At 47.3% G+C, this 25424-nt stretch overlaps 1 protein-coding gene across 3 annotated transcripts; it reads left to right on the top strand.

Annotated features, from left to right (window-relative positions):
• The first annotated feature begins 82 nt into the window (after window positions 1-82).
• On the top strand, window positions 83-23595 carry Snupn (snurportin 1). 3 transcript variants are annotated; one of them, XM_042668831.1, is made up of 10 exons: window positions 345-357; window positions 689-702; window positions 4101-4263; window positions 8584-8731; window positions 9742-9846; window positions 10084-10180; window positions 13425-13522; window positions 16423-16500; window positions 18499-18579; window positions 23092-23595. In XM_042668831.1, exons 3-10 carry the CDS (start codon window positions 4106-4108, stop codon window positions 23413-23415), a joined length of 1089 nt encoding a protein of 362 aa, XP_042524765.1. In that variant the 5' UTR covers window positions 345-357; window positions 689-702; window positions 4101-4105; the 3' UTR covers window positions 23416-23595. The 3 variants fall into 3 exon arrangements, with proteins under 3 accessions (XP_042524764.1, XP_042524763.1, XP_042524765.1); XM_042668830.1 differs by lacking the exons at window positions 345-357; window positions 689-702 and adding an exon at window positions 83-158; XM_042668829.1 differs by lacking the exon at window positions 689-702 and having other exon boundaries at window positions 198-357.
• The last annotated feature ends 1829 nt before the right edge of the window (window positions 23596-25424 follow it).

Genomic DNA, 25424 nt, shown 5'->3' with positions numbered 1-25424 from the left:
CCGCGGTGGGCGGAGCCGGAACTCGGAAAGCGTGGCCTTATAGGCCCCCATGCCGCGTTGGGGGACCAATAGGTGGGTCCAAGCCCTGCGGGGGCAGCTGATTGGCCAGTTCTCGGAGGCGGAGCCGGCGGCGGCGCGTGCCTAGCCTCCGCGGTCCGGTGAGTCCCGAGTTCCCGGGTGATCCCCTCTGGGTCCGGAGTGGCCCTTCTGCGCGGGCAGTGTCTCCTTGGCGTCTCCGTACGCTCATGTCTCAGGGCGTCAGCTGTGGGGGGCGCGGGACCAGGCCGGAGCCCCCCCTTTGGCTCGTTTCCGGTGCCCCGAGGGGGACTTCTGTGGTTGGGGGCGACCTCAAGCCAGGTCTGGGCGTCGCAGTCGCTTGGGAGAGGCGGGGCGGGGCGGGGCGATGCGGGGCGGGGCGGGGCGGGGCGGGGCAGTGCGGCGCAGGTAGAGCCCTAGTGGTGGGGTCCCGAGCCGGGGCCAGTGGGGTAGGGACAGGGGGAGACCAGCACGGGCGTCCTCGGGTGCAGATGCGGTCACCTGCGGCTAAGATCCGGACTCTGAGGTGGACAGCACCATCCCGGAGGGGTCTGGGCGCCCAGGAGCCAGGCCAGGGCCTTGAAGCAAACAGGGATCCCTGGCGTGCCCCGGGCGTCAACTTTAAGGATTTTTGTGGTTCTTGGCGGAGCAGGAGCTAATATCCAGGTAAAGAATGATAGGTCCTAATAAAAAGATGATTTGGTCATTACTTTTTTTTTCTTCTTGCCAGTCCTGGGGCTTGCGCTCAGGGCCTGGGCGCTGTCCCTGAGCTTCTTTTTGCTCAAGACAAGCACTCTACCACCTGAGCCATTGTGCCACTTTTTCTGTGTATGTGGTACTGAGGAGTCGAACCCAGATCTTACTTGCCTTGCATGCGTTAGGCAAGCACTCTCCCACTAAGCCCCATTCCCAGTCCTGGTCATTACTTTGAGTAGCAGAAGATGGATTTTAAAAATTGCCAAGGGGGGCTGGGAAGGTGGCTCAGTGGTAGAGCCCTTGCCTTGCATGCATGAGACCCTAGGTTCGATTCCTCAGCACCACATAAGCAAAAAGAAGAAAGCCAGAAGTGGCGCTGTGGCTCAAGTGGTAGAGTGTTAGCCTTGAGCTAAAGAGCTGAGGGACAGCATCCAGGCCCAGAGTTCAGGCCCCACGACCGGAGCAGCCCCCCCCCCAAAAAAAAATTGCCAAGGATCATAATCACCTTAGCTTTTTTTTTTTTTTTAAGGCCATAGCTCCACTTCTGACTTTTTGGAAATTCATTGGGGATAAAGAGTCTACCGGACTCTCCTGCTTGTTCTGACTTGATCTCGTCCTCCTGAGTAGCTAGGATTACAGCTGTGAACTGCTGGTGCCCAGTCCTACCAGACAGTAATTTTAAATCACTGTTTGGAAAAGAAGGGCTCCCTGCCAGATGTAAGATCACTTTCCTGAAAGGGGAGAAGGATACAAAAAGGGCAAAAACTAGCCAGGGGCTGGTGGCTCACGCCTGTAATCCTAGCTACTCAGGAGGTTGAGATCTTAGGATCGCGGTTCAAAGCCAGCCCAGGCAGGAAAGTCCTTGAGACTCTTATCTCCAATTAGCCACCAGAAAACCTGTGGCTGTGGCTCAAATGGTAGAGCCCTCACCTTGAGCTGAAGAGATGAGGGACAGAGCCCAGACCCAGAGTTCAAGCCCCAAGATCGACCAAAAAAAAAAAAAAAGGCAAAAACTAAGCCAAGCATCGGTGGCTCATACCTGTAATCTTAGCTACTCAGGAGGCTGAGATCTCAGAATCTTGGTTCAAAGGCAGTCCAAGCAGGAAAATCCATGAGGCACTTATTTCCAATGAACCACTCAAAAGCCAGGAGTGGAGATGTGGCTCAAGTGGTAGAGCACTACCCTTGAGCAAAAAAATTCAGGGACAAAGCCCAGGCCCTGCTTTCAAGTCTCAGGACTGACACATATACGCACACAAAAGATGAGCCGTACACGGTGATGAAAGCCTGCAATCACAGCACTTGAGAGGCTGAGGTAGGATGACGGATTTCAAGGCTATCCTGGGCTACATCACATATCACTTCTATATCTATCTGGGGATAGATCTAGATTATACATAGGCACATGTACATGTATATATACTCATTGGCCAAGGAGAGGCCTATTGAGTTGTATTTTTAGTATGGAGACTACAATGAACCTGTTGATTTGGTGCTCAGGAAGTACTGGGACCTGAGCAGGCATCGAATTGAGCACTGATTCCTGTCCTCTGATTTATACCAGATTTGAAAAGTTGGACCAGCCAGCTTTGAGAATCAGATTCTCCCAAATGTGTGCATGTTTCTTTTAATTTGAGGCAGAACTCACTCTGGTGAGTTCCTGTGCTATTCATGCCTTCGTTCACAGGAGTGAATGGGATGTACTGAAGTTACCCCTCTCTCTACTCCTGTTGTTCAACGCTGTCTCGGGAAGTCTCCTCTACACTACACTTAGTCAACCTTCCACATTTCAGCTTTTGTCTGAGTCACACAGGTTGTCTTGAAACCTTTCTTCCTACTGCCCCAGATCAAAACTATGAAAAGAGAAGGCAACTGTCTAGTTTTGAGATCTTTTGGCTTTTCTTGTCTTCTTTTGGAAGCCCTAATATTTCTTCTCTTTTTAAAAATTGATCTATATTAATTGTACAAAGGGGTTTTAATTGTAATAGTTATATGTATATACATATATATATATATTATACTCACTCATTTAGTGTTTCTCTTGCAGCTATATTTCCTTAGTTTGAGTTGGCCTTTGTAATAGAATTGAATGGCCAGTTGGCTAAAATTTAAATCTGAGAGTTATGTTCATTAGTGAGTGATAGCTAATTAGAACTGCACTGCAGAAAAAAAAATTAGATGGCTGTCAGTGGTAGGCTGGTGATTAAAAACAGAAAAGTAGCCAAGTACCAGTGGCTCACCCCTGTAATGCTAGCTACTCCGGAGACTGAGATCTTACAATCACAGTTCAGAGCCAACCTGGGCAGGAAAATTTATGAGACTCTTATCTAATTAACCACCAAAAAAGTTAGAAGTGGAGGTGTCAATCCTGTGCTAGAACACTAGTCGTGGGCACAAAAGCTCAGAGAAAGCACCCAGGCCTTGAGTTCAAGCACCAGGACTGGCACCAAAAAGATTTTTTTTAATGTTATTCAATCATAGAATGAATGAATATTCTCTTTTTGCCAGTCCTGGGGCTTGAGTTCAGGGCTTTGGCACTGTCCCCAAGCTTCTTTGGCTCAAGGCTAGCCTTGAGCTACAGTGCCACTTCCATTTTTTTTTCTTTTTTCTGTTTATATGATACTGAGGAATCGAACCCAGGGCTTCATGCGTGCTAGGCAAGACCTCTACCATTAAGCCACATTCCCAGCCCCATGAATGAATTTTCTTAGCAATTGTTATTTGGCTATCAAATGATTCATAGAAGTATCAATAAAAGACAATACCATGAAGCCCTGGGTTTGATTCCTCAGTACCACATACACAGAAAAAGCCAGAAGTGGTTCTGTAGCTCAACTGGTAGTATGTAAACCTTGAGCAAAGAGAGGCTGAAGGACAGTGCCCAGACTCTGAGTTCAAGCCCCAGGACTGGCAAAAAAAAAAAAGAAAGAAAAGAAAAAGAGAGCAACACTGTTTTTGTTAATATGTAACTCATTTATCCTTTAGCTTCTTTTCACCCCCATCCATGGAAAGAATGTCATTTTGGATTACATTTTTTTGGATTAGGTTTTGTTATTTTGTGCTAGTAATGGGCTTGAACTCAGGGCCTCATGCTCACTCATGCTCATAGCTAGTGTTCTACAACTTGAGTCGGGCCTTTCAACTTTTGGCTGGTTAGTTAGAAATAAGAGTGACTTGGATTTGTCTGCCCCTGTTGACTTTGAACCAAGATTGTTAGCTCTCAGCCTTCTGAGTAGCTAGGATTAGAGGCGTGACCCACTGGTGCCCGGCTTATGTGGGTTTGTTCATTTGTTTTTTAGTTACTCATCATTTTCATCTAATCACCTATACACATAGGATGATATGAATTCTTCTTTTATTTTTTATAGCAAAAATGGAAGAGCTGAGTCAGGCCCTGGCCAGTAGCTTTTCTGTGTCTCAAGATCTGAACAGCACAGCGGCCCCACACCCCCGCCTGTCTCAGTACAAGTCCAAGTACAGTTCCTTGGAGCAAAGTGAGCGGCGGCGCCAGTTACTGGAACTGCAGAAATCGTAAGGGGGCTTTAACTCCTTGGCTTCTTTCTCTGGGTTGGGAACTGTAAACTTCTCAGGGGGATTGAGCTCCTTTCTATGGAATCCCCCTTTGAAGGACGCTCCCTTAAAGGTGGATCTTGCTGCCCACATGGTGGGCAGCGTGAAGGCTGCCCAAGGTAGGCCTTTATCCCCAGCACTTAGGAAAGGACCAGGAAGAAGAGAGGACTGAAGTTTGAAAGCAAAAACTCATTTGGTTAAGTTTTACTTCCTGCCCCCCCCCCCCCCAACCCACTCCTGGGGCAATAATACTGAGCTTTGCAATTTAGGAACTTGTGGAAGCCTGGCCTAGACTTCTACTCCCCCACCTTCTCTGGGTAGCTGATGTGTGGCCTTTCCAACATGGAATTCTGGTACTAGTGTGGTCTTCCCGTCTTCCTGGGGCCCAAATGTTACTAGGGAGCCCTTGGGAGTTCAAGACAAATAATTCCCAGGGAATCAGAGGAAATGTCTTCCACATTCTCTGGTCTAAATGCCAAAATGAGCAAAAGGGGAAAGAGAGCAGAATGGGAGTGTTTGAGGTTGGGCTGCTTTGGAGAGAGATCCTATTTTTTTATTCTTGGTGCACCATGGACTTTTCTTCTGGGTCATAAATTTAAGAACTGGGGATTAGAAGAAAATGAACAGTTTTGCAGTTGTCACAGAGTCTGTATTTTGTCCAGACTAGATATGTGAAACAGAAATGCTTCTCTATAGCATCTGGCTTGCTTCCAGATTACATTCTCTTGCCAGCGGTGGTGGCTTATGTCTTGTAATCCTAGCAACTCAGGAGGCTGAGATATGAGGATTGTGGCTGAAAGCCAGTGTAGGCAGGAAAGTCTGTGAGACTAACTTTGTTGTTGTTGTTGTTGTTGGTTGTGGGGCTTGAATTCTGGGTCTGGGTGCTGTCCCTGAGCTCTTTAGCTCAAAGCAAGTGCTCTACCGCTTGAGCCACAGTGCCACTTCCAGTTTTCTGGTGGTTAAATGGAGATAAGAGTCTCACAGAGTTTCCTGCATGGGCTGGCTTTGAACCTTGATCCTTAGATCTCAGCCTCCTGAGTAGCTAGGATTACAAGTGTGAGCCACCAGTGCCTGCCATCTTTTTAATATTAAAAAAAAAAATTATTTGTTTTTTTTCTGCCAGTCCTGGGGCTTGAGCTCAAGGCCTGGGCACTATTCCTGACTCTCTTTGTACTCATGGCTAGCACTCTACCACTTGAGCCACAGTGCCACTTCTGACTCTTTCTGAGTAGTTTATTGGAGATAAGAGTCTTAGAGACTTTCCTGCCCAGGCTGGCTTGGAACGGTGATCCTCAGATCTCAGCCTCCTGAGAAGCTAGGATGATAGGTGTGAACTACTGGCGCCTGGCTTATTGTCTATTTGTTTGTTATTATAAAGGTGATATATAGAGGAAATAGTATATAAGTCAGGTACTGAGTACATTTCTTTTCCTTTCTTTTTTTTTTTTTTGGTCTGTGGAGCTTGAATTCAGCACTTGGGCACTGCCCCTGGGCTCTTCTGCTTAAGGCTAGTGCTCTACTACTCTGAGCCACAGCTCTATTTCTTGTTTTCTAGTGGTTAATTGGAGGTAAAAGTCTCATGGACTTTTCTTGCCTGGACTGGCTTTGAACTGTCATCCTCAGATCTCAGCCTTTTGAGTAGCTAGGATGACAGGCGTGAGCCACCAGCGCCCGGCTCGCCTTTTTGGACATGGTCACCCCTTCTCTCGCTCTCTCTCAGTTTTTCCCTCCCATCCCCACCCACAAGCTGTGCAGTTCATTTTCAACGTACTGTACGACTCTTTACCTTTAATTAAACACCAAAAAATAAAATAAAATCTGGAAATGGAACTGTGGTTCAAGTGGTAGAGTGTTAGTCTTGAACACAAAAGCTCAGAGACAGTGCCCAGGCCCTGATTTCAAGTCCTAAGGACCAGCACAAAAAACAGAACCAAAACAAATTTTATTCCCTGACTTTTTTCTTTTCTAACTGCTATTTACTATTTTTTTTTAATTTTGTTTTGTTTTGTTTTGTCAGTTGTGGGGCCTGAACTCTGGGCCTGGGTGCTGTCCCTCAGCTATTCAGCTCAAGGCTAGTGCTCTACCACTTGAGCCACAGCACCACTTCTGGGTTTTTCTGCTTATATGGTGCTGAGGAATCGAATCCAGGGCCTCATGCATGGGAGGCAAGCATTGTACCACTGATCCACCTTCCCAGCCCTGCTATTTATTTATTTATTTATTAACTTTATAAAGAAAAGTTTATTTTGCTCATATCTGGAAGTTCTTGGGCCCACTTCTGAGGATGGCCTTCTTATTAGCAGATTCCCATGGTGGCTCTGTATCACATGATAAGAGACAGGAAGCATCTCTTCCACTTTCTCTTCCTCTTCTGTTTTTTGGGGACTGAACCCCCATGGCCTTACACATAAAGACTTCTGGCTCCAAGCTGCATCCCTAGCCTTTTTCCTCTTAACTAGCCATGGGGACTGCACCCTGACTCCCTTATCTAATGCTAAACACCCCTAATGGCCTCATCTCTAGAAACTATATTCAGATTCACTTTCTACTTTTTCTTTTGTTGTTTTTGGGGTTTGAGCTCAAGGCCTCATGCTTGCTTGGCAGGCACTCTACTGCTGAACCACATTTTACCTCACAATAGAGATTAAATTTCAACACTACTGAAGGACACCTGCAAACCATAGTAAGTACCTATGGTATGGCAGGCACTGTGCAGCTACTCATGAACCGGTCACTACCCTCATGGAGATCACAGACTAGTTAGGAAAATGTCCATCAAACAAGTGGCTGGGTGATGAGAACCGTGGAAGAAAGCCTGTGGTGAGGTGAATACAGCCTTGTTTGGAGGTTCAGAGGGTCTGGATATAAAGTAAGTATTCTTGTTTTTTTTGTTTTTTTGGGTCTGGTCATGGGGCCTGAACTCTGGGCCTGGGCGCTGTCCCTCAGCTCTTCAGCTCAAGGCTAGCGCTCTCCCACTTGAGCCACAGCGCCACTTCCGGCTTTTTTCTTTTTGCTTATGTGGTGCTGAGGAATCGAACCCAGGGCCTCAGGCATGCAAGGCATGCGCTCTACCACTGAGCCACCTTCCCAGCCCCTAAAGTAAGTATTCTTAAGGGAGTTAGCTGTGTGGGGTGGGGAGAATGGTCAGGGAAGAGTTCCATGTTCATGGAGATGAAAGCAGTCAGCTACAACTGGAACTTAAAGGTCAATAATGACCCAGAGGAGCTAGGCACTCCTGCAGTCCTGGCACTGGAGAGTTTGAGAGAGGAAGACTGTGAGTTGGAGACCATCCTATGCTACATATGAAGACCTTGTCTCAACAAACACAACCATAAACACATTCAATTAGAGAGATTTTGTTGTTAAAGTCCCAGATTATGCAGGGTGACTGTATTTCATAATTCTTTTTCTTTTTCTTTTTTTTTTGATTGTGATTAAGTGATTACATAATTTCCGGAATTTCACAGTATTGTGGAATAGTGATGCTCATTTAAAGTCACAAGTTCATTCTAACTTTCCTGGAGCAAATTGTCTATCACAGTCTGTAACATATAACGGTGTTCACATGTTATACACCATACATGCAATCAGCAGCATGGGGATATTTAGTAGTGGTTCGACCAGATGAGTGGGAGTTCTTTGTTTTTTAAGTCCTGTTAGTTTTGTCATATCACCTAACATTTTGGATTTAGCATCCACTTATCAGGGAGACCATGTACTGTTTGTCTCTTCGCTCTTGGCTTACCTCGCTCAACATGATTTCTTCTAGCTCCATCCATTTCCCTGCAAATGCCATTATTTTGTCATTTCTAATAGCTGCATAATATTCCATTGTGTATAGATACCACGATTTTTGGATCCATTCATCTGTGGTGGGGCATCTGGGTTGTTTCCATATCCTAGCTATTGTGATCAGTGCTCCTGCTATTATTTTATAATGGGTAATAATACACCAATGAGGTTCAAAGTATACAGAAGAGTATCTGGTGAAGAATATTCCTCCATAATCTTAGTCATCTAGTCATCCAGTTCCTCTCTTAATGGGAAGTAAGAGTCTCAGGGACTTTCCTGGTTGGGCCAGCTTTGAACCATGATCCTCTGTGTAGCTAGGATGACAGGCCTGAGTCATTGGTGCCTGGCTCCATCATTTCTAATTTCTACCAAAAAAACCCAAGTCCTGCCCAAATTTGTAGCCTTTGAAATAAATGAAACCCATCACATTCTGAGATATCCATGTATAAAACATAAAGACCCTGTGCTCATGTCTTTTGTTTCCTCCAGCAAGCGGCTGGATTATGTGAACCATGCCCGGAGACTGGCTGAAGATGACTGGACCGGGGTGGAGAGCGAGGAAGAGGAGGAGAGGAAGGGTGATGAGGAAATGGACATCGACACTGGCAAGAAGTTACCAAAACGCTATGCCAATCAAGTAAGTGGTACAGAGCTGACTCAGCGCTGGACTGACTGAAATCCTTGATCAAGCGTGTGGATAGTAGGTTAACAGCCATGAGCCCTCAGTAGCCAGCCGCTGCCAGCCATAAGCAGAAAGCCCTCAAGCTATTGATCTTCTAACAGACTCTTTATATATTTCTTGCCAGTCCTGGGGCTTGAATTCAGGGCCTGTGCGCTGTCCCTGAGCCTCTTTGGGCTCAAGGCTAGCACTGGAGTCACAGCGCCACTTCTTGCCTTTTCTGATTAGTTTATTAGAGATAAGAGTCTCACAGACTTTGCTTACCAGACTAATCTCAAACTTTGGTCCTCAGATCTCAGCTTCCTGAGTAGGATGACAGTAGTGAGACACCTGTGTCCAGCCCTAGCCTGTTGCTGGCTTTTGGTTTTCGTTTTTTATTATTATTAATTTATCTACTTTTCTTTTTTTTTTTTCTTTTTTTCTTTTTGCCAGTCCTGAGGCTTGAACTCAGGGCCTGGGCTCTGTCCATGAGCTTCTTTTGCTCAAGGCTAGCACTCTACCATTTGAGCCACAGCTCTACTTCCAGCTTTTTCTGTTTATGAGGTGCCAAGGAATGGAACCCTGGGCGTCATGCATGCTAGGGCAAGCACTCTACCACTAAGCCACATTCCCAGCCCTGGTTTTTATTTACTTACTATTTTTTTGTGGGTTGTAGGACTTGAACTCTGGGCCTGGGTGCTGTCCCTCAGTTCTTCAAGCTCAACTCTAGTGCTCTACCACTTGATCCACAGTACCACTTCCCGTTTTCCAGTGGTTTATTGGAGATAAGTCTTTGGACTTTCCTGCCTGGGCTGGCTTTAAACCGTGATCCTCAGATCTTAGCCTCCTGAGCAGCTAGGATGACTGGTGTGAGCTCTGCCCTCACCTGTAACACATTTGCATTTTGTATGTAGGATGGGACCGCTTTGTTCTTGTAACATTTGTGCAGCACACTCCTGTAACCTTTAACGCCATGTTTTTGTTTCCAGCTGATGCTCTCGGAGTGGCTAATTGATGTCCCTTCAGATCTGGGGCAGGAATGGATTGTGGTCGTGTGCCCCGTGGGGAAAAGAGCCCTTATTGTGGCCTCCAGGGTGAGTAGCCACTTCTACCCCTCATGCCTGGAGGCCTGATCTGAGGCCAGGGGTTTTCTCTGTTCTTCATTCTCTTGGGGTACAGCAGCCTTGCCTGGAGTGGGCCCCGCAGTCCTTTCCTGCAGTGAGGATCTGCTGTCTACCATCTTTGGGCCAGTGATTACACTAAAGAAAGACTGGGCAAGAGGCAAGGAGATCAGTGGACACCTGACAAGAATGGTAGTTTTCTCTCCCCAGGGCTCCACCAGTGCCTACACCAAGAGCGGCTACTGTGTCAACAGGTTTTCTTCCCTTCTGCCAGGAGGCAATAGGCGGAACTCAACAACAGCAAAAGGTACATTAAGACGCCTCACCTAAGAATCTGTGGGGTGCAGATTGGCTATGACCTCTTGATGTTGTTTCCTCAGCTTCCTCAGTGCCTGGATTACAGGTGTGCACTACCATACCCAGCTATTTACTGAGTTGTTTTTTTTTTTTTGGTCAGTCGTGGGGCTTGAACTCTGGGCATTGTCCCTCAGCTCTTCAGCTCAAGGCTAGCACTCTACCACTTGAGCCACAGCGCCACTTCCAGTTTTCTGGTGGTTTATTGGAGATAAGAGTCTCAGGGACTTTCCTGCCTGAGCTGGCTTTAAACTGCAATCCTCAGATCTCAGCCTCCTGAGTAGCTAGGATTACAGGCATGAGCTACTGGTACCCAGCTTTACTGAGTTTCATAATCAGTATAAGACAGTGTCTGTTGCTTCAGTTTTTTTTTGTTGTTGTTGTTTTTGTTTGGTCTTTTATTGGCACTGTGGTTTGAACCTCCAGCCTCCCATTTGATTAAGCAGATGCTCACCCACCTGAGCTACATTGAGGTTTTCTGTTTTCTTGTGCTGGTCCTGGGGCTTGAACTCAGGTCCTGGGCACTGTCCCTAAACTTTTTTTTTTTTTTTGTCGGTTGTGGGGCTTGAACTCTGGGCCTGGGCGCTGTCTCTCAGCTCTTCAGCTCAAGGCTAGCGCTCTACCACTTGAGCTACAGCGCCACTTCCGGTTTTCTGGTGGTTTTATTGGAGATAGGAGTCTCACAGTCTTTCCTGCCCGGGCTGGCTTTGAACCACGATCCTCAGATCTCAGCCTCCTGAGTAGCTAGGATTACAGGCATGAGCCACCAGCACCCGGCTTGTCCCTAAACTTTTATGCTCAAGGCTAGTACTCTACCTCTTTGACCACGCTGCCATTTCTGGCTTTTTTTTTTCCCCCTGGTTGTGGGGCTTTAACTCAGGGCCTGGGTGCTCTTTTGCTCAAAGCTAGTGCTCTACAGCTTAAAGCCACAGCTCCTCTGGCTTTTTTGATATTTAATTGAAGATAAAGTGTCACAGACTTTCCTGCCCAGGCTGGCTTTTAGCCACAATCCTCAGATCTCAGCCTCCCAAGTGTCCAGTATTACAAGTGTGAGCCACTAGTGCCCTGCTTTTTGGTTATTTTTTGAGATAGGGTCTCACTATGTAGTGTATGTACACTATCCTGGAACTTTCTGTCTGCGTGCTGAGATTATGGGTGTGTGTCACCATGCTTTTTAGTCTTTTTTTTTTTTGCCGGTCGTGGGGCCTGAACTTGGGGCCTGGGCTCTGTCCCTCAGCTCTTCAGCTCAAGGTTAGCTCTCTACCACTTGAGCCACAGCGCCACTTCCGGCTTTTTCTGCTTATGTGGTGCTGAGGAATCGAACCCAGGTCTTCATGCATGCAAGGCAAGCACTCTACCACTAAGCCACATTCCCAGCCCTACCCTGATTTTTTTTTTTTTTTTGGTTGTTTTTTTTTGTCATTCGTGGGGCTTGAACTCTGGGCTTGGACGCTGTCTCTGGGCTCTTCAACTCAAGGTGAGTGCTCTCCCACTTGAGCCACAGCGCCACTTCAGTTTTCTAGTGGTTTCTTGGAGATAAGAGTCTCACTGACTTTTCTGCCCATTCTGGCTTGGAACCATGATCCTCAGATCTCAGCCTCCTGAGTACCTAGGATTATAGGCAAGAGCCACTGGTGCCTGGCTCTACCCTGTTCTTTTAACTATGTTTATGTTGTATTCTTCCTGTAAAGCATTTCCTGCTGTTCCTGTTTCCTCTTTCTGGAACTCCTGTGTCATAGTGTGTACTGTATAATTTCATTGCTTGCTCTGTGGTCATCTTCTCTCCACTTCTTAAAAGGCAGAGACAACTTCTATCCCTTTCCTCACACACAGTGTCTTTCATAAGAACTTGTAGGGTAATTGTAAGCTGGGTGTGGTAGCATGCACCTATAGTCCAGCCAGAAGGGAGGCATTGAGTCAGGAAGATCACTTGACCTCGAGTCTTTTTTTTTTTCGGGTCCGGTCGTGGGGCCTGAACTCTGGACCTGGGCGCTGTCCCTCAGCTCTTCAGCTCAAGGCTAGCCCTCTACCACTTGAGCCACAGCGCCACTTCCAGCTTTTTTCTTTTTGCTTATGTGGTGCTGAGGAATCGAACCCAGGGCCTCAGGCATGCAAGGCAAGCGCTCTACCACTGAGCCACCTTCCCAGCCCTTGACCTCGAGTTTAAGGCCAGCCTTGGCTACATAGCAAGACACTTTTTCTAAATTAAAAAAAAAAAAAGGCCGTGCTGGTGGCTCATGCCTGTAATCCTAGCTACACAGGAGGCTGAGATCTGAGGATCACAGTTCAAAGCCAGCTCGGGCAGGAAAGACCATGAGGCTCCTATCTCTAATAAACCACCAGAAAACCGGAAGTGGCGCTGTAGCTCAAGTGGTAGAGCGCTCGCCTTGAGCTGAAAAGCTGAGGGACAGCGCCCAGGCCCAGAGTTCAAGCCCCATGACCACCACCAACAACAACAAAAAAGCTGGGCGCTGGGGGCTTATACCTGTCATCCTAGCTATTCAGGAGCCTGAGATCTGAGAATTGCAGTTCAAAGCCGGCCCGGGGTACAAAGTTGGTGAGACTTTTTTTGGGGTCGGTTGTGGGGCTTGAACTCTGGGTCTGAGCCCTGTCCTTGAGCTCTACCCCTTGAGCCACAGCACCACTTCTGGTGGTTCATTGGAGATAAGAGTTTTTACAGACTTCCTGCCCAGGCTGTCTTTGAGCCACAATCCTCAGATCTCAGACTCCTGAATAGCTAGGATTATAGGTGTGAGCCATCGGCACCCGGCTTGTGCATGAGACTCTTTATTGCCGATTTACCAGCAAAAAAAGCTAAAAGTGGAGCTGTGGATCTAGTAGTAAACTAAACTCAGGCACAGTGCCCAGGCTGAGTTCATGCCCCCTGTATTGGCACCAAAACAAAAATGAAAAAAAAAAAAGGAAAGTTATCAATTAAAATAGGATCTTAAATATTAAACTTCAGGTTCTCTAAGATGAGCAAATGTCCAAACTGGTGTTGAAATTCCAAGTTCCCACTTGGCTGAAGAGTTGTATCAATCCTCACCTAGTGTCACCCTTAAGCCATGCAGAACTCTGTCCCCGGTGAACCCGTAGTCCCTACTGCAGGACCTAAAGGTTGTTTGGTTTGAGCCTCTAAGATGAGGCCTCCTAGATTGGAAGAGAGCTGCTTGTTGACTCTCTGCCTCTGTCTGCAGACTACACCATTCTAGATTGCATCTACAGTGAGGTGAAGCAGACCTACTATGTGCTGGATGTGATGTGTTGGCGGGGGCACCCGTTTTATGACTGTCAGGTAAGGGCTGCTGCCTCCCCCCGGCCCTCCCCCCGGCCCTCCCCCGGCCCCCCCCCGCCCCCCCCCCCCCCCCCCCCCCCGTCTTTTCCTCTCTTCCCTCTCTCTGGAACTTGGCCCCTGCCTGTGGGTTTGGTTCATGACCAGCCTGTTAGGGTGTCCCGGATGTGGTATATCATGAACATTATCTAATGCTCCCTGCATCTTTGAGAGTGTTTTAAATTTGCTTAGTTTGAAAAACACAATAAGTGGAACTGAGGAAAGTGTAGCAGCTTTTCTGTTATTTTTGTTTGTTTGTTTTTTAAAATTTTGCTGGTGCTAGGGCTTGAACTCAGGGCCTGGGTGCTGCCCCTGAATTTTCTTGCTCAAGGCTAGCACTCTACTACTGGAACCACAGCTCCACTTCTGGTTTTTTGGATGCTTAATTCGAGTTAAGAGGCTCACAGACTTTCTTGGGTGGGCTGGCCTTGAACCATGATCCTTCAATCTCAGTTTCCTGAGTAGCTGGGATTACAGGCTTGAGCCTCAGTGCCTGGCTGGAGTATAACCAGTCCTTGAGAGTGGAAGGGGAGAAACAAGAGGTGTAGGCTGGGCTTTGTCACAGCTGTATTTTCCCCTTGCTGCTCTCCAGCTGGAGGATTGCTGGCAGAGCAGATTGTGGGGTGAAGAGATGCTGTGGTGGGCAGCAGGAAACGAAGGTAGAACGTGAGATACCATCAAATGACTCCTTCACCCACCATATCCTGACCCTGCCGGTGCCTGGGTGGCCTGGGTAGTTCCAGGTCTCCAAGACTTGCTCTAGGAAGTGACTTTCAGAATGAGAAGAAATCCTTTCCCCTCCCACTTTGTTATGCCTTCCTCTACACTGTTCTCCCATCACTGAGCAACCACTAATAGGAGCAGTTAGCAGACCCCCCCCCCCCCATTATCTATGGCTCAGCTAGTTTCCCATCATGCTGTGCGAGTACTCTCTAGATCAGGCACCTCGGGAAGGGTTAAAGAAGCAGCTCCCACACCTGCTGAACAGGAGCCGGGGAGTGCTTTAACAAGCTTCTAGATATTCTTCATGAAGGGGAGAGGGAAGGGGAGGGGCAAGTGGAAGAGGGAGAGGGGGAGGGAGAAGAGAAGAAGGAGGAGAGAAAAGAGGAAGAGAAAAAGGAGGAAGAAGACAAGAAAGAAAGTACAGGAGAAGGGAGAAGAGAAGAGTAGGAAGAAGAGGGGAGGGAAGAAAGAAAAAAGGGAAGAAGAAGTTGAAGAGAAGAAAGAAACAGATTTGGTTTCTGGTACCGCACACCTGTAATCATAGCTACTCAGGAGGCTGAGGTCTGAGGATCATGCTTTGAGGCCAGCCCAGGCAGGAAAGTATGTAAGACTCTTTTTTTTTTTTTTTTTTGCCAGACCTGGGGCTTGAACTCAGAGCCTGGGCACTGTCCCTGAGCTTCATTTGCTCAAGGATAGCAATCTACCACTTGAGCCACAGCACCACTTCTGGCTTTTTCTGTTTATGTAGTACTGAGGAATCGAATCCAGGGTTTCATGCATGCTAAGCAAGTATTCTACCACTAGGCCACATTCCCAGTCATGTGAGACTTATCATCTCCAATTAACCACCAAAAGGCCCTAAGTGGGCTCGTGGTTCAAGAGGTAGAATGCCAGACTTGAGTGAAAAAAACTCAGGGATAGCATCTGGGCCCTGAATCCAAGCCTTACGATTGGCACAAAAAACAAAACAGACAAACCAAAAACAGAATAGATGGGCACCAGTGGCTCGCACCTATAATTCTACTTACTTAGGAGGCTGAGATCTGAGTATCTCAGTTCAACACCAGCCCTGATAAGAAAGTCCCTTGGACTCTTTTTTTTTTTTTTTTTTTTTGGGGGGGGGGTCCGGTTGTAGGGCCTGAACTCTGGGCGCTATCCCTCAGCTCTTCAGCTCAAGGCTAGCGCTCTACCACTTGAGCCACAGTGCCACTTCCAGCTTTTTTCTTTTTGCTTATGTGGTGCCGAGGAATCGAACCCAGGGCCTCATGCATGCAAGGCAAACGCTCTACCACTGAGCCACCTTCCCAGCCCCATCCTTTGGACTCTTATCTTCAATTAACACCAAGGACCAGAAGTGGAACTGTGCCTCAAATGGTAGAGTACTAGCCTTGAGCAAAACAAAACTAAACTAAACACCTAATGGACAGTGCCTGAGTTCAAGCCCAGTACCAACAACAGCAAGAGAGAGAGAGAGAGAGAGAGAGAGAGAAGGAAGAAAAGATGGAGGAGGTAAGGAAGGAAGCAGAGATTGAGGATGAGATTGTCACAAGCTATCCCCGTGAGCCATCACCCCACTGAAGGTCAGGAGACACTCAGGGGATGAGATATCTTCCCCTCACTGGAGCATGCATCTTTAGCATCTGCCCCTGGAGCATTGTAAGCGTCATCTCCTCAGATCCTGAGCACCAGCGCCGTGGCCACGCTCTCCCAAGAGGTAGAAGCTGACAGCATCCCAGAGCAGAGCCAAGCCTACACCCAGAATAAAAATACAAATCCAATCCCCAGCACCTATGTTCCCTTGGGGTTTGTGTTCTGGTTTGTTTTTGTGGCCGGGTTTCACTATGTCGTCCACACGGTTATGGAACTTGCTGTGTAGCCTAGTCTGATCTCAAACTTGTGATGTTTCTCCCTTGACCTTGTGAGTGCTGGAATTACAGGCATGTGCCACCCCACTTGGCTTTGATGGATTTTAAGGGGAAGAAAAAAATCTTGAAGGACTTGATAAACATCTTCCTAGCCTATGGCTCTTAGTGAAATAGGGGTTAAACAACAGAAAGGACTCAGGTCTTTGTAAGACAGGTTCATATTCGAGTTGGAGATGGGCAGTGTTTTCTCTTTTGACTTTCTTTCTCGTGTGGCAGACTGATTTCCGATTCTACTGGATGCATTCAAAGTTACCAGAGGAAGAGGGACTTGGGGAGAAGACCAAACTCAATCCCGTAAGGCCAGCTTCTCATCCTGTAATGATTGATTTAGGTTCTCTGTCACCTAAAGATCATCCATTTAGACTAATTATCTTTTTATTTTTATGTTTTGGTGGTACTGGAGTTGGAATTCAGGTGCTGTGCTGCTTGAGCCACTGCTGTTCCACGCTGAAATGACCTTCATTGATATCATGTATTAATAGGAAGCATATGGGCCTGAACCTGCTCTGGATCTGAATTGTTTGTGGTTTTAACAATGACTAAGTTGAGAACCGAAGGCTAGGTGCCAGTGGTTCACGCCTGTAATCCCTGCCACTTGGGAGGATTAGATCTGTTCAAAGCTAGCCTGGGCAGGAAAGTCTATGTGTCTTTTATCTCCAGTGAACCACAAAACGCCAGAAGTGGAGCTGTGGCTCAAGTTGTAGAGCACTAGCCCTGAACAGAGAAGAATCTCAGGGACAGCACTCAGGCCTTGAGGTCAAGCCCCAGCACTGGCAAAAAAAAAAACCCCAAAACAACAAACAAAAACCCTCCACAAAAACCAAAAACCCTGGAGATCTGGGGTTGGAGGTATGGTAGAGTATCAGACAGTAAACAAAAGTATCAGATCAGGAGTTGGTGGGGAGCTAGGAATGTGGCTTAGTGGTAGAGTGCTTGCCTAGCATGCATGAGGTCCTGGATTCAATTCCTCAGTACCACATACATAAAATTAATTTTAAAACTGTACTGTGATTTCATATAACCAGCAACTCATCCATCTATACACCAAAAAACAAAACAAAACAAAAAACACAAGGCTGCCATGCCACGTGGCTCCTGTCCTGTCCTGCCTCCTGGCACTCTCCTCTGGTCAGTATGGCGCCCCACTTCAGCTCTCCGTTGGAGCTGCTCTGGGTGGTTGGTGTTGTTTTTCTGCTCTTTCTTTCCTCTCATGGCTCAGTTTTCTGACAGTGTCAACTGTATTCGTGGGGCTGCAGGTCTTTGTGACAGGAGTCTGCTTATGGTTACTGGCTTTCTAATAAAGACTCCTGATTGAACCTCTCAAATCAAAAAATTGTTGGAGGGCTGGGAATGTGGCTTAGTGGTACAGTGCTTGCCTAGCATAAACATAAACAGAAAAAGCCGGAAGTGGTGCTATGGCTGAAGTGTAGAGTGCTAGCCTTAAGCAAAAGAAGCTCAGGGTGGGGCTGGGAAGGTGGCTCAGTGGTAGAGCGCTTGCCTTGCATGCATGAGGCCCTGGGTTCCATTCCTCAGCACCACATAAACAAAAAGAAAAAAAGCTGGAAGTGGCGCCGTGGCTCAAATGGTAGAGTGCTAGCCTTGAGCTAAAGAGTTGAGGGACAGTGCCCAGGCCCCACGACTGGACCAAAAAAAAAAAAAAAAGCTCAGGGAAAGTGCCTAGGCCCTGAATTCAAGCCCCAGGGGCTTGAATTTATTTGGTGCTGAAACTGACACTTGAACACAGCTGTTTTTACTCTAGCGTTACCACTAGATCCACAGTTCTATTTCCAGCGTTTGGTAGTTAACTGGAGATAAGAGTCTTAAAGACTTTCTTGCTCAGGCTTTAAACTGAGATTCTCAGATCTCAGCCTTCTAAGTGGCTGCATTATAGGCATGAGCCCTGGCTTTTAATTTCTTTTTTATTTTTTGCCTGTTGTGGGGCTTGAACTCTGGGCCTGGGCACTGTCCCTCAGCTCTTCACCTCAAAGCTAGCGCTCTACCACTTGAGGCACAACACCACTTCCAGCTTTTTCTGTTTATGTGGTGCTGAGGAGGAATCAAACCCAGGGCCTCATGCATGGGAGGCAAGCACTCTACCACTGAGCTACCTTCCCAGCCCATCCTGTGCTTTTTTGATGCTTAATTGGAGATGAATCTCACAGACTTTCTTGCAAGGGATAACTTAGAGCCACAATTCCAGATCACAGCCTTTCTGAGTAGCTAGGGTTACAGTAAAGAGCCACCAGTGCCCAGCTTATACTAACTCTTTTTACGTTCTCATTTCTATTCCAGTTTAAATTTGTGGGACTGAAGAATTTCCCTTGTACCCCTGAGAGCCTGTGCAAAGTGCTGTCTATGGATTTCCCATTCGAGGTAATAAAACTACTGTCTTCACCATTTTCCTATGATTGTAGATTACAGAGTAGAGACTTAGGTATACATACATATACTCTCTCTCTCTCTTCTTTTTGTCTCTTTATGCAGGTCTTGGGCTTGAACTTAGGGCCTAAGCACTGTCCCTGAGCTTCTTTTGCTCAAGGCTAGTGCTCTACCACTTGAGCCATAGCGTCACTTCCAGCTTTTGTCTGAGCAGTTTATTGGAGATAAGAGTCTCACAGCTGGGTGCTGGTGGCTCACTGCCTGTAATCCTAGCTACATGGGAAGCTGAGATCTGGGGATCATGGTTCAAAGCCAGCCTGGGCAGGAAAGAGTCTGTGAGACTCTTTATCTACAATCAACTACCAGAAAGCTGGAAGTGGTGCTGTGGCTGAAGTGATAGAGTGCTAGCCTTGAGCTGAAGAGCTGAGGTACAGTGCCAAGGCCCAGAGTTCAAGCCCCATGACCAAACAAAACAACAAAAAAAGAGTCTCACAGACTTCCCTGCCCAGGCTGGCTTCAAACTACAATCCTCAGATCTCAGCCTCCTGGGTAGCTAGGATTACAGGCAGGAACCACTGGCTTCTTACAAGAATTTTCATTCTTAGTCCAGCCTTCTTGTGTGCCTCTTCCTGCTTCAAGCAGAAGAACTGGCTCCAGTTTGTCTGCGGAGCAAAATGCTACCAGTGAATGACGGGTCCCTGACAATCCATGAACCTCTGTTCCTCTGCTTGGCCTAGACCACAGTAGTCCCAGGGATGGCAATGCCTGATATCCAGTGGCATAGGAGAAGGTGACCAGCTCCCCTCACTCTGCCAAGACCTTGCCCTGTTATAGCTCTAGAAGTTTCCTGTTTCCAGAAGCACTCACTGCAAGCTGCTTGTCTTTGTTGTTTTTTTTTTCTTTCTTTCTTTTGTGTGAGTCCTGGGGCTTGAACTCAGGGCCTGGGCACTGTCCCTGAGCTTTTGGGCTCAAGTGTAGCCCTCTACCACTTGAACCACAGCTCCACTTCCGGATTTTCTGGTGGTTCATTGTTGCTAAGAGTCTCACAGGTTTTCCTGCTGGGGCTGGCTTCAAACCATGATCTTCAGATGGCAGCCTCCTAAGTAGCTAGTTTGATAGTCAGCAGCACCCTGCTTCGTTTGTTTTTGTGGTGCTGGGGATTGAACATATGGACTTGCACATGCTAGGCAAATGCTCCTCCAGTGAGTTCCACTCCACCTCCCAGCCCCCAGGCAGTGTTTTGTCATCCTTAGAACCTGCAGTCTCCTCTCCTCATTTACCAACCTCCCATCATCGCCCACCACACTTTAAAGTTCTGCCTTGTCACCAGCCAGTGTTTTCTTGAAACTGGATATAATTTTGTAAGCGATCACAGTTTCCCGCATGAGGAAATGGCAAAGGCAAATTTGCTTCATTTCTGAGAGTCAATTAAGAAGGTGGTAAGAACCCTATCTTTATTTATAACCCTTATACCCCAGTGGCAATAAATGCTCTTTAGAGATGAGTCACTGAATCATGGAAAAGAAAATGTGGGCCTGGAGGCGTGCTTCCCGTTGAGAAATGCGTTTCCCAGAACATGGCTCGCAGACAATGTCGGGGGCTGTTTGGGCAGCCAGCCATGGCTGAGAAGCCTGTGTCCTGCGCACCGTAGTCAGGTGCCCCGGCAGGCTCTGTCCAGTGTCCTGCCTTTGCTTCCATTTGGGGAACTCAGCCACCGCTGCTGGTAATGGAAAGAGCTTGGAATGTGCAGGCAGAAGACCTCAGGTTGAGTTTCTGCTTGATTCTCACTGTGTGTGTTTAGGAAGCTCCTCAGAACCGCCCAAGCCCAAGCAGCCCCCTCTCTCAAACCCAGCTTGGTGGGTAGGAGTGTTAAATAAGAAGGAGGGGATGGCTGGGCATAATGGCTCACGGCTGTAATCTCAGGAGGCTGAGATCTGAGGATAACAGTTCAAAGCCACATTGGACAGGAAAGTTTATAATCCTCTTGTTCATACCCCAGTAGTGGCAAAAAAAAAAAGTATTGAGGGATTGGAGGCATGACTCAGGTGGTAGAATACTAGCCAATGAGAGAAAACATCCGATACTGAGTTTGAGTCTCAGTTTCAGACCTAAAGAAAGAATTGAGGGATGTAATTCAGTGGTGGAATGCTCACGTAGCATTCGTGTTTGACCCGAAACATCTCAAAACTGGGAGAAAAACAAAACATATATGTATATATAAGTTTATGTATATGTATATACATACATGGACACTATGCATATAGATATTCTCTGTAAATCTCCACATACCTATGAGTGTGGATTTTGTGGGTGTACCAGTCCCAGGGCTTGAACTCAGGGCCTGGGCACCGTCCCTGAGCTTCTTTTGCTCAAGGCTAGCACTCTACCACTTGAGCCACAGTACCACTTGCGTTTTTTTCTGTTTATGTGGTGCTGAGGAATCGAACCCAGGACTTCATGCATGCTAGGCAATCACTCTACCACTAAGCCACATTCCCAGCCCTCATGTGTGTATTTTTAGTGTTATGTATAGTTGGAACCAGACATGGTGGCTCATACCTATAATCTGAGCTATTTTGAGTACTAAGATTGGGAGGATTCAGTTTCAGATAAACTCAGACTTAACAATTAAACTAAAAAGAAAGAAAAGCTGAACAAAGTGGGATATACTTTCAGCCCAGCCCTGTGGGAAGTATAAGTAGGACCCTCTAGCATAGTGAGACCCTAACATAGAACTAAAACAAAATGGGTTGAAGGTGCAGCAAAAGTGATAGAGCACCGGCCTGGCAAGTAATGGGTCCTGAGTTCAAACACCCCAGTATTGCTTTAAAAAAAAAAAAAAGTGTTGAAATTGGGCTAGGAATGTGGCTTAGTGGTAGAGTGCTTGCCTAGCATGCAGGAAGCCCTGGGTTCAATTCCTCATACACAGAAAAAGTCAGAAGTGTTGCTGTGGCTCAAGTGGTAGAGTGCTAGCCTTGAGCAAAAAAAAGCTCAGGGACAGTGCCCAAGCCTTGAGTTCAAGCCCAGGGACTGGCCAAAAAAATAAAAAGTGTTAAAAATTGTTTTAAAAAGAGGGCTGGGAAGGTGGCTCAGTGGTAGAATGCCTGCCTTGCATGCATGAGGCCGTGCGTTCGATTCCTCAGCACCACATAAGCAGAAAAAGCCGGAAGTGGTGCTGTGGCTCGAGTGGTAGAGCGCTAGCTTTGAGCTGAAGAGCTGAGGGACAGCGCCCAGGCCCAGAGTTCAGGCCCCACAACTGACAAAAAAAACAACCACCAGGCACTGGTCGCTCACGCCTGTAATCCTAACTACTCAGGAGACTGAGATCTGAGGATTGCAGTTCAAAGCCAGTTTGGACAGGGAAGTCCATGAGACTCTTATCTCCAATAAACCACTAGAAAACCCGAAGTAGCGCTATGGCTCAAGCAGTAGAGGGCTCACCTTGTGCTGAAGAGTGCAGGGACAACGCCCAAGCCCAGAGTTCAAGCCCACAACTGACCAAAAAAAAAGAAAAAGTGGAGAAGAGATGAGGGAGAGAGATGGGGTGAATAGATGGGTCAGAGGTAGCCTGCACTACTGGTAATACACATTGTCTCAAAAAAAGGTGTTAAAATAGTGGGCAGGATGTTACTATGTAAACAGGAAAGGACCATTTTGCTTTTATTTTGTAAAATTTAGTTTTCTAGGCCATTGCTTTTATTCATTCATTTCTTTGCGATACTGGGGGATTACTGCTTGCTAGGCCAGCATTCTATCACTTGATGTTTTTGTTGTTGTTACTGTTGTTTAACATGCTGGTATTGGGTATTGAACCTCAGGGTGGTTAACTGGAGATGAAGAATCTCATGGACTTCCCTTTCCTGGTTGTCTTCACTGTTCTCAGCCTCTGGAGTAGTGAGGATTACAGGCGTGAGTCACTGGTACCTAGCTTGAACCATATCCCAGGACAACATGTATTTAGTGTTTGAGTCCCACCAGTAAACAAGGCTGGCTTGTAGCCTACAGTGCACTTTCCTTAGCCCCGAGTGCTTAATGCTAGGTTTGCAGGCATGTGTCACTAGGCCATTTATTTAGAAATTAAACATGTGAGGAGCCACATTTTTTTGTTTTTTTTGGTCGGTTGTGGTGGTTGAACTCTGGGCCTAGACACTGTCCCTGAGCTCTTCAGCTCAAGACAAGCTCTCTACCACTTGAGCCACAGCACCACTTCCGGTTTTCTGGTGGTTAATTGGAGTCTCACAGGGACTCTCCTGTCCCAGCTGGTTTTGAACCTCGATCCTCAGACTTCTGCCTTCTGTGTAGCTAGGATTACAGGCGTGAGCCACCAGTGCCCGGCGCCACACTCTTTGTCTCTGGCAGTGGCCTAGACAAATGACTCAGACCACCTGAGCCGCCTGTGTGTGTGCAGGCTCTCTTGGCATCGTCTCCAACCGCCCCCCTCCCCCACTCTGACCCCCCCCCCCCCCCCACCAAAGTTACCCTGTGCTCCCTGATTCCCCTCCATAGGTGGATGGACTTCTCTTCTACCACAAGCAGACCCACTACAGCCCCGGAAGCACCCCGTTGGTGGGCTGGCTGCGTCCCTACATGGTATCGGATGTTCTTGGGGTGGCTGTGCCAGCTGGCCCACTGACCACCAAGCCAGAATATGCCGGCCACCAGCTCCAGCAGATAATTGAACACAAGAGGATCCAGAAAGAGGGCGCGAAGGAGCAGCTGGCACACAAGACCTCGCAGAACGGACATTATGAACTAGAACACCTGTCCACCCCCAAGCTCAACACGTCCCCCCCCGGCCCCGACCACCCGGCCAGCCTCATGGACAGTTAGAGAAGGCAGCTTCCTTTACGTGTCCCGGGAGGGAGCCTCACCCCCAGAAAGACTGGGGCCAAGGACCGTGAGATGCCAAGATGGCGACTCCGGCTGGAAACAGCCATCCGGCGTGACATGCAGGCTCCAGCAGCTGAGATAAAGGGTATCCCAGATAGAATGTAAATATATGTCATTCTTAGGAAAGAAGTTGTTTGTGATGCTTTTGGGGGGGGCGGTGTTAGTCCTGGGCCTTGAACTCGGGGCCTGAGCACTATCCCTGAGCTTTTGTGCTCAATGCTAGTGCTCTACCACATGAGCCACGGTTCTACTTGTAGCTGTTTTTGCTGGTTGTTTGGAGATGAAGAGTCTCACAGATACTCTTGTTCGGGCTGGCTTTGAACGTTGATCCTCAGATCTTATCCTTTTGAGTTGCTAGGCTTATAGGTATGAGCCACCAGCGCCTGGCCTGGCTGTTCTTTAAACTTTCTACAGTCTTGAATCTCCCCTGCTCCCTTCTCTTCCCCGCCCCCCCCCCTTCCAGGCTACTAAACCATGACTTCTCAAGTCTTGGCCCACTTCACCCCTTTTAGCACTCACGGATTCTGCTGAAGTTTCCACCAGCTGCTGTCGGTAAGCCATTTTCGCAACTGTCCTACCAGGAACTGAAGTTCTTGGTATTTGGATGTGTTCCTTCTTCTCAGAAGACAAGTGTGATATTTTTTTATTTTTTTGGTTAGACATTGCCAGAGATAAAATGCTAATGGGGTTAATTCATTTCTTCTAGAAATGCTTGAGCTACCAGCAGACAAACATTGTACTTGGTCCATAAGATGTAGAGTGGATTGTAGAGGAAGACATAGACCTCTGACCCTGAGGAACACACATCCAGTAAGAAAACAAGCCCACTAACCCCTAGTAGATAGAGTACATCAAGATGGTGAAGTGGTTCAGTGGCTCATGCCTATAATCCCAGCTACTCAGGAGGCTGAAATCTGAGGATCAAGGTTTCCATCCAGCTCAGCAAAGTCCATCAGACTCTTTTCTCCAATAATCACCAGAAGTACCTGAAATAGAGTTGTGATTCAAGTGATAGAGCACTAGCCTTGAACACAAAAGCTCAGGGACCGTGCCCAGGCCCTGAGTTCCAGCCCCAAGATCAATACAAAAACAAAACAAACCTAAACAAGTAGGGTCAGGACAGCACAGCGTAAGTAGGATTGGAAAGCTTTAGATGTGTTGTGGAGGAAAAGACACTAAGGAAGAGCTCAGGGTAAGACCCCTTCTGATCTGTGAACTAGAGCTTTTTGGTTGCAAACCATTCTGCAATCTCTAAGATATGACTGATCTTAGATGATGGCAGCACCAGCCTTGATTTTGTGGATTTAAATCTGAAAAGGCAAGATATGTAGTTCCTTTTGTATTCTGGTTCTCCTAAGATATTTTTCCTTTCAAAGCCAGCCAGCTGCCACACACACACACACACACACACACACACACACACACGCACGCACGCACGCACGCCGCACGCACGCAAGCACAAACACTTTATTCTCTTCAGTTCTGGAGCTTGAGCTCAGAGCCTGGGTGCTGTCCCTGAGCTTTTTTGCTCAATGCTGGTGCTCTAGCACTTGAACTACAGCTCCACTTCCAGCTTTTTTTTAGCCAATCCTGGGGCTTGAACTCAAGGCTTGACCTCTGTCTCTGAGTCTGTGCTCAAGGTTAGCACTCTACCACTTAGGCCTCAGCACCACTTCCAGCTTTTTCTGTCTATGTGGTACTGAGGAATCGAACCCAGGGCTTCATGCATACTAGGCAAGCACTCTGCTACTAAGCCACATTCCCAGCCCTAACTTTCAGGTTTTTTGCTGGTTCATTGGAGATAAGAGCCTCATGGACTTTAATATTCAAGCTAGCTTTGAACCGTGATTCTCAGATCTAGGCCTCCTGAGTAGCTAGGATGACAGATGTACTGGTGCATGGCTTGCATTTGATTTTGTTACCCGTGTCTCTACTGGTGAACTTCCAAA

The sequence above is a fragment of the Dipodomys spectabilis genome, unplaced genomic scaffold (genome assembly GCF_019054845.1).
Source record: "Dipodomys spectabilis isolate Male_0828 unplaced genomic scaffold, ASM1905484v1 ptg000478l, whole genome shotgun sequence".
Lineage (NCBI taxonomy): Eukaryota > Metazoa > Chordata > Mammalia > Rodentia > Heteromyidae > Dipodomys > Dipodomys spectabilis.
This window is presented reverse-complemented; position numbering and strand designations above follow the sequence as displayed.